This window comes from Thunnus maccoyii, chromosome 15, assembly GCF_910596095.1.
Source record: "Thunnus maccoyii chromosome 15, fThuMac1.1, whole genome shotgun sequence".
Taxonomy (NCBI): Eukaryota; Metazoa; Chordata; class Actinopteri; order Scombriformes; family Scombridae; genus Thunnus; species Thunnus maccoyii.
In genome coordinates this window covers 29,023,230-29,035,623 of record NC_056547.1, presented here as the reverse complement: position 1 = coordinate 29,035,623, position 12,394 = coordinate 29,023,230, and the positions used below count along the sequence as shown (strand labels likewise).

The 12,394-nt window shown below is 40.2% G+C and overlaps 1 protein-coding gene across 1 annotated transcript in view; it reads left to right on the top strand.

Moving 5' to 3' along the window:
* The window catches only part of thsd7aa (thrombospondin, type I, domain containing 7Aa), a 103,113-nt gene that overhangs the window by 28,148 nt on the left and 62,571 nt on the right, over nucleotides 1–12,394 (top strand). Inside the window, exon 6 of the mRNA XM_042435695.1 lies at nucleotides 1,778–1,981. Within this exon, the coding sequence (XP_042291629.1) occupies nucleotides 1,778–1,981 (204 nt within the window). The remainder of the gene's footprint in view (nucleotides 1–1,777; nucleotides 1,982–12,394) is intronic.

The following is a 12,394-nucleotide window of genomic DNA, read 5'->3' as shown; positions in this document are numbered from 1 at the left end:
TGAAAAAACAAACAAAAAAACAATATACGATATGCCTGGGTGACACATATAGTGACACTGACATAAGCCTATAAGTGAAGGAAATTAAAAATGAGCAAAACTGCCATAGGGTTCAAAGGGTCAAACTACATGCATGATTGAAAACTGGACCAGCTGTTGGCACAGCTTCACTTTCAGTGGATTTGATGACTGTTGACCTGATACATCTAAGCAGGCATGGGCTGAATAGCCTTTTGACATTGGGTCTGGCTCTGGCTCTGACCCCTGGCGCAAGGTAATCTACTTATCATAATGATATCAGAGTAGCTCTCCTCAAATGCAGGACTTCTATCATCAACATGCGATTTAACTGTATTGCCGTCATCTGGTCCTTTTTGTGGCACGAAAATGAGTTATCTCAAATTTGTGTTGAGGTAACAGGGTATCTGCAGGACTTAAAAAGTCTTAAATTTCATTAACAGAGGTGTGAATTTGGTCTCTTTCCTGCTGTAGACAGTAACATTTGTTATAAGGGGTTTTTTTTTGTATGTGGCTGCAGCTGTCCAACTCTGTCTCCTAGAAATTACATTCATATCACTTTATATAAAGCAAGAAATCTCTGTCTGTCTGTAAGTCTGTCCTGCCTGGAGAACTGTTCATCTACTTCATACCTGGCAGGAATATGTGTGAAGTTGTTTGGATGAGTGGTTCTCGAGAAATATATAAAAATACCTCATAAATAACAAAAAGAGTGGAAGAATTATGACCATAAAATGGCATAAAAAAAAAATCCAGGTCCAGGCACTCAAGGTGGGTTTGAAAAATAAAAGTCCTTTATTTCAGTGGGCTAGAGTCATTAAAAAACACGACAAATAAAGGCCTTTTTATTCACTTTTCCCTGAGAATCACTGCGCAGCCTTGCTATCCTGAGCTGATGTCATGTCCACGATGGGTCATCACATATGATTGTTTCCATGTATGTATGTCTTCAGTCAAAATGAAGCCTCCAGCTCTGACAGCAGCTGCCTGTGCTGCTGCCTTGCTATCTTGCAGCCGAGCCATTCATAATACACCCTGCAGATAGCAAGTGAGTGATGCCTGATAGAATTGAATTCCCCGCACCCCAAGTCTCATCTTCCTCCATGCCCCCCCTCCACCACCCCCCCCGATAAAACCCCATCAATGGGTCTAGACACATGACAGTACATGTTCAGCTGACCTGCCTGATTAAATAAAGGTTTTTGAGGGGAAAAGAGAGACAAAAATGAAATAGAATAGAGGAGATTCTGCTGCTTCCACCTGAGTCCCGCAGGCACTCCAAGGCTCTGCCGTCTTATCGGGCTGGAGCAGGAGTGTGGATTAGAGGGTGTGTGACCTTGGCTGGGGTGGAGTTAACACCGCCCCCCCCATGGAATCATGGAATCCCATGCCCTTGAGCAGAGGAAACGACACATACATGAGAACAAACCCCAGCTGAATGAATGGCTTCCATGCATTAGTCACTTTGGATAAAAGCTAACGTAATGAGAAATAAACATTTTATGAAGTTTGTCTTGGAATTTCAGTCGACTTCAGGCTTAATGGACTGTCATGTTACATGCATTATTATGGTTATCATCAAAGACACACTGTGACCACAGGGTGAAGTTAATGTGCTTACAGTTGCACAGATTCTGTCAAACTGCGGCAAGTTTTTGCTCAGCAGATGACAGAGGGGTGGGGGATTGGCGGCTGTGGTTGATTAGCGGGTCTGGGTTGTGTTCATTGACTTCATTGGGATCCTGTTGTTCTTCGACAGGGTTCAAACTGAGGAAGAGGAAGATCGTCAATGAACCAACGGGTGGGACTGGGAACTGCCCCCATCTGGTGGAGGCAATACCATGCGAAGATCCAAGCTGCTACGACTGGCTGGTGGTTAAACTGGAGGAGTGCATCCCTGATAATGAGAAGGAGTGTGGACCGGGAACACAGATCCCTCAAGTGCAGTGTGTTAACAGTGATGGTGAGTAGATACATGAAACGTTTTACTTTAAAGCAGCTCTTTGTGTCTGGGAGTAACAGGCACCTAAAGCACTTTTTTAACTGATCTTCTCTTTTGGTTTTAAGCAATAATTACTGTACAGGGACCAGTCTAGTGTCACATCATTTGATGTTCATCAGTTGACGCCTGTAGCACCCACTGGGCACATCACCCAGACATGCGTGAGATTAAAAATTGCTGCTTTTCTGAAGAGCTGACACATCTTGTTGAGAGGAAGTTGGACAGTAGCATATCTCAATGCGCTAACACAGATCAACTTGTGATGACGCATATCAAGTAAAAGCTGGCTCACATAGAGAACAATGGGTGCAGGTGTGTATGACATACATCATACACCACTAGTGTGTGTTGCCTCCAACAGTGTGGGCAGCACTGTTGATGAAGCCTCAGTTTCTTTGTCGCTTTCTTTTCATGCTCTGTTAAAAAATAATGTCCAACTACCAGCTGTTTATCTGTTTATTCTAAGCAACCTCAAACACCTACAGTATCAGACAAGCCCATATAATCATATACATGACATTATATAAATTTATCAGCTGTATACTGTGGCACTGTAGCTCTCACATTAACATCTGTGTATTAGATCACTGTGGGAATGTTGGAAATCAATGAGCAGACCTGGTCATACTGTTTTTTTTATATGATTTCTGCATCAATGTGATGAAGCCAAAAACAGACATTACTATCTCATCCATAAATACTCTCAATTGATTTTTCAGGAAATTTACCATATTGCAATCGATATTGTGAAGCCTTCAGTGCACATACACTGAGAATCGAATTCAGTGAAGTAGGAGACATCTCGTGTCTGGCAGTTAACCTTCTGAAATGAAACGTATTTGCATGGAGAAGAAGATGTCATTTTAAGAATTTTTAACTAGGTAATTATTTGTGGAAAAACTGCATCAGACCAAGCGGCAACTACCACAGCTTGAGGCTAAAGCCAATATGGAAGCTAACAGCTGCTGGCTGCTCCAACTGACTCCCATTCAAAAAGCCTAAACCCTAAGTCAATAATATTGTCATTATGGCGAGGCAATGCAAGTTTATTTATAAAGCGCATTTCAGCAACATGGCAATTCAAGGTGCTTTACATAAAACATTAAATACATCAAGATAAAGTGCAAAAGAAACACACCATAAAAGAACATTTAAATACAATCAAAAACAGTCATTAAAAAATAAATAAAGAGCTAAGAGAATAGAAAATAAAAGCAAGCTAAAATAGTATAAGGCAGGTATAAAACACAAGAATAAATGTTACAATGCAGTGTAAGAAATGAATGAATATTTGATTCAATAAAAGGCAGTGACAAACAGAAAAGTTTCCAGCCCTGATTTGAAAGAACTGAGAGTTGCAGCAGACCTGCAGTTCTCTGGGAGTTTGTTCCAGATATGTGGAGCATAAAAACTGAACGCTGTTTCTCCATGTTTAGTTTTGACTCTGGGGACAGAAAGCAGACCTGGCAATACAGATTATAAACAGCAGTTCAGAATAGTCATCAAAAAAGGTCGCACAGTATTTAGGTGGCCTGTAGATATTTAGGAACATAGCTCAAGAAGATGCATTCAACTGAAGAGCCTCATATTCAAAAGAGGTAAAAGCGTATCTGTGACGATTGTGTCAAAACTGGTAGAGGTGAATGCCAAGGAGAAAATGGGAGTGGGGCAGGGGAAGGTGTGGGGGGGTAAGTTTGGTCCCAGCAGTGACCAGCTCTTTCATCTGGTCAGTTAACTCCAAGAGGGGGTAGGAGGGTGACCTGGATGGGATTTAGGGGGGGTGAAGAACCTGAATCCTCACAGGCAGTTGTTGGTGAGAGGGGTGGAGACTCCTCTTCCTCTTGGCTCTGATAAGTCTCATGTTTAAAGCTCTCTTCAGGTGGGGGCTGCGGTGGCTCTCTTTCAAGGTTTCTGTCACACTGTGTTAGGTCTTCCTCCTGTTCTGATTCCTCTTGTCTCTTGTCCTTGGCAGAGGGAACAGATGGGTGATGCAGGAAGTAAAATAGGTTAGAGGTGAACAATTTTACTCCTGACTTGTTGAGACAAAGTCCATCTGCCTTAAAAAGATGTCTGTGGTCCCAAAAAAAAGTTGAGAGCCATGTGTTCAGTGCCAACAATCTGCTGAATCTTTCAACTCCTCTTCTGACTGGCGGTAGAGGACCATTGATAAACACCTCAGCATTCAAAGAGCTGACTGTGTTTAACAGATCAATAAAGTCTTGTTTCAATACTTCAGACTGGTGTTTCACTACATCACTGGTCCATATGTGCAATATGATGGTTTTCACAGTTGGATGTGCAGGTTTCTTTCTATCATGTCACAGACCATATCCTTGGGAAAACAGAGTATTTTGGTGTTTTTACTGCACATGTTTCTTACATCTTTTAGAGCAAAGTCACCCACAATCAGACTCTGAGGCTCAGTCGTTAGCTTTTCTAACCTTTTACTTTCTGATTTACTCCCAGTCCTTACCCTGCTGTTTGAAGATGAGAGGTTATCCAGGTTTTCAGACAGAGATCCAGAGTCCAGCAACAGGGGGTAAATCTGTTCTCCAGTTGCACACTTGGTTGTTGGGGAGGTTTGTTGCTAGTTCTCCCCTTTGCAGCTGTCTATAGCTGTGTGGGGGTTTAACAGTTTCATCATTAATTTCACAGCACTTGGCTCTGTCTGTTAGGCCATATTCAGGTCAAATGAGGTGGTGCGGCGAAAACGCCAGTCCTCCCATCGATCTGAATGGGGGTAGTGCATTTTGGCTGAGGCCATTTTGGCCGAAAGAAGAAACGCAACCCAACGTCATTGCGGCTGAAGGCTGCAGTGGCCAATCACAGCCAGAGATCAGACTGATCAGTACTGTAAACTCTGCCATGAGAGAGCACAAAGACATTACTAGGAGGAGGGGAGGACATTTCTCTTCGTTTGATAACATTAAAAGTAAAGTTAGACTTTGCTGTCGGATTCCCAACTCATTTTAAAAAAGACGAGAGAAAAAGAGAGAGAGAGCTGAGAGCACCAGCGAGAGAGAGAGAACAGCAGTACTCGTCCTCCCATTTCCCTGAGAAATGATTTACTCTTAGGTTTTGCACCAAGAGAGTTCCAGGGAGGACTACCACTTGTAGATTTATTACCCGGTACACAGCCCTCTTGTTTCTTGATCTGATCTGATTTTCAGATCTAATTTAAAACTCCTCCCAACTAGGTTTAGCTTGAGCAAGATAGGCAGCTTGTTCCATTGACATGAGGCTGTATATAAAAATGTATTCTTCCCAAAACATGTTTTAAATCTCGTAGGAATAAAATTTGTTAGACTGTCTCGAGTGTTGTGGGAGTGGTTGTTTTTAGATTAAAATGGTTGGAAAGGTAGGGAGGTGCAGATTTGTACACAGTCTTGTGGGAAATATCATCTTAATTTGCACCACACTTTTATCCAAAGGGAGAAGATTCAATTTTGTAAAATGAACTCCATCGAGATGTGTGCAGGGGGATAGCTCTAAAACAACTCCTATTAACTTATTGTGTGCAGTCTGTAATTGTTTTTAAGAGACTGCAAGGAGCTACTGTACCAAAAGGTGGCAGCATAATCAAAATGGCATAACACCAATGCTCCAGAGTTTTTAAGGTTGGTATATCCAACAATTCGGCTTTTCTAGCCAGGAATTTTGTTTTATTGATACTTTTGTTAAGAGCTAAAGCCATGTCTTCCCCTGATAAAAGATTATCCAGAACACATCCATGGTAATTTACTGAAGATTTTGAAGATATTGATGTCTGACCAATCTTTACTATGAAATTAGATGAATTTCTCAATTTAATTCTTGACCAATAGAGGATGGCCTCTGTCTTTCCTACATGAAGGGAAAATTTGTTATCCAAGAGCCACCTCACAACTTTTTGAATCTCTGTGCTCAAGGTATCTTCCACAACTACTTTTTCTTTGTGGGATACAAATAATGCAGCATCATCAGCGTATATAAATATATCACAAGAACAGGCCAATTTAAGGTCATTGATATATAATAAAAACATTAATGGCCCTAAAACACTCCCCTTAAGGACACCACAAGTAATGGGTATTGGACTGGATAACATCCCATTGATATCAACCCTTTGATATCTATCTGTAAGACAGGATTTAATCCACCTAATGGCCATATCATTAAAACCCAGAACTTTTAATTTGTAAATTAAAATGCAGTGATCTACCATGTGGAATGCCTTTTGCAGGTCTAACATAACAATTCCACACACTTTAACTGAGTCAATTTCCTTTCTGATTTTGTCTGTCAGAAACAACAGGCAGGATTCGGTAAAGCAAGATTTTCTAAATCCTGACTGAAAGTGAAATAAAATATTATTGTTTTGAATGTACTCCTCAATCTGTTCATGAATTATTTTTTCCATTATTTTTGACACTACACATAAAATAGAAACTAGTCTATAGTTCCCCCAATCTATCTTACAACCAGTCTTATAGAAGGGGAGAACTCGAGCACTCTTGAGCTCTGTTGCAACCTTATTCTGTTCAATTGACATATTTATTATATTGGTAACAGATGGAGCAATAATATCTGCTGCATCTCTAATAAACCTGGCTTGAATTTTATCCAGACCTGCAGCTTTACTAGTGCTGAGTTCCTGAAGTCTCTTCAGGACCTTACCATCACTGTAGAGTGCCTCTATACCTACTCCTCATTGAATACATCCGAGTGATCAGGGAGCTTATCTACAAGATTCTTAGCAACTGTAGTAAAATAGGTATTTAAATAGTCAGCCACTTAAGTTTTGTCTTAGGTGACTTTACCTTTGACCTCCAAGCTGAGCCTAGCAGCTTTTTTTTAATCACCCAAATCCTTGAGAGCCTTTCAAAAGCTTTTTGGGATCCTTTTTATGTTCAATTATTTTTTCTTTGAAGAAGGATTTTTTGGCATTATTGATCAACCTTTGTGCTTCATTGTGTAAGCTCTTATACTGGATAAAACTAGTATCATCCTGGTTATTCTTAAATTCTTTAAAAACTGAATTTCTTAATTTAATGACCTTTTAAAATATCATCTGTCATCCAAGGCTCAGTTCTCTGCTTTATTCTGACAGTCTTAAATGGTGCTATTTTATTCACAACTTGTAGAAATTTTGATATAAATAAATCCCAGGCTTTATCAACATCATCACAATTCAGATAGACTATAATTTTTAAGGGATCTCATTGTTACTGTATACTGACATTTAAAAACATTTCTTTGAATTTTTCGAGTAGCATAGATAAGAAAATGATCACTCAGACAGCATTCAATTACAGTTTTACAGATGTTCAACAGATTGGACAAACAATAAGATCAATAATTGTTTGGGTAGTAGATGTAACCCTAGTAGGATCAGAAATGAACTGATGTAAGCTAAACAGCTGACAGAAATTTCTAAAGCTTTTATAAATATTAGTGTTCTTTTTGAAAATGTCCATATTCAAGTGATGCTGACCTCTGATTTTGTAAAATAAACACAGTTATTGCATGTTTCCTCCAGCAGCTCAAAAAATGATGCTCGTCCGGTGACCGATCGCCCCGATTAAGATGGGTTTGGATTTCAGAAGTAAAACATCCAACCATACATCAATTAGGTCATTGTTCAAATCGGATCTAACATTAAAAGCTAATTCTGATCTGGTATACACACATATTCCTCCTTCTTTTCTATTTCTATTTCTTCTCATCACTCCATAATTTTCTATTTCAATTTTTGAATCACAAACAGAGTCATCCAATCATGTTTTGGAGAAATTACCACTCTACTCTGATGGCAGAGAATTTCCTGTATCTTTGGAATGAGACTGAATATTAAGATGCAGCAGGTGAAGTCTCCTCCGCGCAAACACAGAATTAAAGTCACTGAGTTCGTTTTTGTGAGTCTCTGTGGCGCCGGACTGACGTTAAGCACTAGCATTCCTTTTCCTTGCTGGTATTGTGATCCCATCCACTTCTCCCATTCCTGGCACTTGGATCTGGTGTAAAAATCCAATCCTGGATGACTGGAACAGTATAGGCCTTGTCCATTCCTCCACTATCCAGCTCCACCCTTCCACGGCCGACAATTGCCCTGATTGAGCTCCTGTGGGAATATCCTCCAGGAACAGATCACCACAGGTAAACACAGTGTTCATCCCATTTCTTTCTCTGGGATTGGTTGGAAGCTAATGTCCAGGGCCGGGGCCCACTTGTTTTTACTTTCACCGGGTTTTCTTTTATGTCTCAGAGTTTGCAGCATCCAGGCGTGGGAAATGAAAGCATCGTGTATGGCGTTTTTGCATAGCCAAAATGTTTGCCCTCAAAAGTTTTCACCTCACCTCAAGTCTCAGCAGCGGTAGTGCTGGTAAACTTGCTCACTGAGGGAGTTTTGCTATTAAAAACAGTTTGTCAAATAGAGTAAATGATAAGAGTGATCAGGACGCCACTCTTGCCTGACACTCAGCTTGACGCCATCTTTGTTCACACTCATTTCATGTCTATTGACACTCATTTCGGGTGATGTCATACCCTCTGGCTACGTCCATCTTTATGTACAGGCTATGCATCAGACACACATTATTATTCCATGCAGAATACTTTTACATTTCTTAAAACATATCTGGAGGGGACCTTTAAGTTCAAATGTTAAGTAAAGAAGAAATTTCCACATTCAGAGACATTATATGTTTTACACAGCCAGGCGCAGGTGTTTGGAACAGCAAATGTAACAGCATTGATGAAGTGGCTCTGTTGAGCCTATAAGCTAATTACCAGATAAGTGTAGATGTTTCTGTGTTGTTTGGAGCTTGTGTTCAGTGCGTTGTGGGTCAGTTTACTCAGCTCTGATTGCTGCGGAGACGCTTGGCCTCACTTTGAACCAACACTCTGTAGGCCTTATAGCCTTGGCCCGCTGCCCAACATTGTAATTGCTGTATTTGTTGTAGGGAGATATTCCTTTATTGTTTGTGCTATTCTAAGCAAGTTCATTGTGTTCCTGTGTGTGTGTGTGTGTAGCTGCTTTCCCCTCGGCTCCAGCACAGGCGACCAGCCAAAATTGTGCTGGAAGAGAATGTGAGGCACCAGGAGATCAGTCCTGGCACTGCCTGAGGGAGTTCTCTCTCTCTCTCTCTCACACACACACACAAACGTACACACACATATACACACTTTCTGACCTGAGGACGAAGCAACTGCTTTCTTGTTCATCCGTTACTATACCAGAGAAACAGCAGGTAGTCATGGTGGTGTCTGTAACGCTGTTTAGCATCGAAAAGAGCAGTTCTTTTCACATACCGCTCTTTGTCTCTCTGGCACAGAGGCAGCTTCCCTCACTTGTCTTTCCAAGTCATGCACACCTACTCACAGTGTTGGTGTAGCTGCTTTGAAAGTCTCACAAGCTCTCAATTTCTTCACATGGGAAGCAGCTGAACAACAGAAGAGCTTCCCTGAAGAGAAACAAGAGTTAAAACCGACTCTCTACATCTGAAGTTAAAGAGAAAAAGTAGTTCAAGATGCTACATCTGACTTACGACGTCACATGTCAGCAAAAAGTAACAGCAATAACAAAAGTGTCTGACATTAGATATGAAGTCCAAAGGTTCTGACTGTGTTTCTAAAGGCCATACTTCTACTGCCGCAAAGTAGAGTGAAACTTTATTTCTGTGTAGCTGCATGTTAAAGTTGAACTTTTTGCTGGGTGTTGAATGTCAACATCTATCACATATATGACATTTGACTCTATATGTTAAACAAAAGTCTACAGTTTTTTTCTGATTTAAACATTTAGGTTTGTCTGTTAATTGTTGTATACCTACCTGTGACTCTTTATGTGCTATGCATTATTTCTCTTGGGTTAGAACTATTGCTGTTATAGTCCTGGACAGCCCCATGAGACTGTGGATGTAACATTATGCAAATAAACTTGAATTTTGGCGTATAAAATGGAAATGAAGGAGATGAAGCCAGTGACACAACAAAAAATTCATGGAACCTTTATAAGGTCAGTGTTACTGAAAACTATTTATAACATTGTGTGTGTCATAGTAAATCATTTTCAAGTAAGACAACAGATCTACCAGAAATAAATTCATGGAGCAGTATGTGCCAGCCTCTCCACTGTGTTTTACATCATGTGCCAGTGGGTCCAATTAGAATGAAATTCTGCTGGACTTTTATACTTCTAGCATGAATGCAGCTCGAACTTTCAGAGCAGCTGCTAACAGCAGTGAAAGGAATAATATAGCATTGAAAAATAACTGGATATGTTTTTCTTGTCTTCAGGGAAGGGTGGGACCAATTGGGAATGTGGGAAATATTTCACATCTTTGATTTCTGTTCATTGTTGTTAATCGGAGTCTAACTTGCCTGAATCAAAGAGATGCTAAAAGCCATCATTCTTTGCAGATTCTCTGAGGCTTTCTGAGGAAAAGTAAACATTTATTTTGGTGAAGCAGCGTACCTTGAGAGAATTGTTCCAATGCATTTTTAATTGAGTTTTGTGTGTGTGTGTGTGTGGGGGGGGGGATGTAAGGATCAGACGATGTAGCCTGCTGGGGAAATGTTGTATCATTCAGTTAATGAAGGGTCAGAGAAAAGCTGAGTCATTTGCTAACTATGAGGGGGGAAAAAAAGACAAAAAAGCTGAGACAGTTTGGCCTGAAAAGTCAATGATAATGAAGATGTAGCTGCTATAATACACAGATTAGTTATAGATGACAGTGAATGATGTGTATGGATTTGTATCTCTATCATTCCATAAGTTGGTGAACTGAAAAATGTTGGAACTCAGTCTGCATTAATGAATCAATTATGACCTGAATATTGTAATTTCATCCAAACTTTTTTGTTCTTTTTTTCCTATCAAAATGGTGTGTGCATATGCATATGTGTGTGAGTGTTTGTGTGTGTATGTGTGTGTGTGTGTGTGTGTGTGTGTGTAGGAATAGGGCAATTATGAGTAGATTCCTGAACCATCACACAGTAGCTGCTAATGAGAGCTCTGGGGAGAACGAGAGAGAGACAGAGAGAGAGAGAGAGAGATGGGGGTTGTTCATCAGTTTCCATATTATACTCATAATCAAGGTCCCCATTCACAGGCTGCAGTGTGCCATGTTGTTGCAGTGGCAGTGATTACCATCTTCCTCATCCTAAAATGACTTCTTTTCTACTACTAATTATCTTTTCTCTCTTTCGCTTGAAAAATTAAAAGAATATTGTCCTTGAAAGGTCATTTATTATGAAGTAGTAGAACATACCAACACTGTGAAGGGGTTCAGTTCAGAGTAGACGTGCTGAACCTGCCATTTGCTAGAATTTATCCCCATGGTGTTCATATTAGTTAAGAACAAAATACAAATTGTAGAGTATTATAGCCGCAGGCAATAATATCGCAGCAGCAGCTATTGTAGCCATTTAATTATGAGGGAAAAAAGGAATGAACATTCTTAGAATAAGTGGTTTCTCATATTTCACATGATAAAAGTGAAATATTCATGACACATTTACTCAGGCCATATTCATTATCTTACAGAATGGTGTAGGTTTACCATGTTTCACGTTCAATGTGATGAATTTGGGCTTACTTCAGCAAACCAAAATGCTTAAAAGGAAAAAAAAGGTAGAATTTGAATGATGTCGCAACTTTTGCTAAATAACAGTAAATTCTATGGAGCTCCTGAAAGGCAATTATGAGAAAAGGTTTTTTTGGAACTACTTTTGCGTTCCCTGGCATTAAGCATTGCATTTCCTCAGAAGACTTTTGTGCTACCTTTCAATAGTTTTTGTCATTCCTCTGATCTACAGCATATTTCCACCAAAGCTCAACCACTGGCTGTGACTGCTGCCTATGCCTGGCTGTGCTTTATGACTATGGCTAGAGCTATGGCTGAGGCTGTGAATCTGGCTATGGCTATGTTTATTTCAAAGGCTAGGACTGTAACTGTGGCTGTGGCAACATACTTTTTACAACACCTATAAAGACTTGTCTTCACAGGAGTCATTTCAACCACGTTTTTTGTATCTGTCTCACATGTGTCTGATGGACCAAATATGCCTCTATTTACATCAGTCCAGCTGTCTACACATGCCATAGCATGTAACATAATTACACATGTAACCACAACCCAAAGTGTATTTTAAAGCTTCAAGTCTATGCTATGCATGTAGCCACAGTGACTGTGTATTGGGTCCTGGGCACTGACCTACAATGTGCCTGAACACATCCTGTGTAAATACTGGCAGAGGCTTACTGGCTTACTCACTACACACCCATGTAGACATACAGTAAGAAAGTAATATTAGCCAAAAGGACAGTGTAAAGCCTTTCACCAGAACCCTGTGCTTCTATCTGATGTGATGTGTTATCATATACTACAGGAG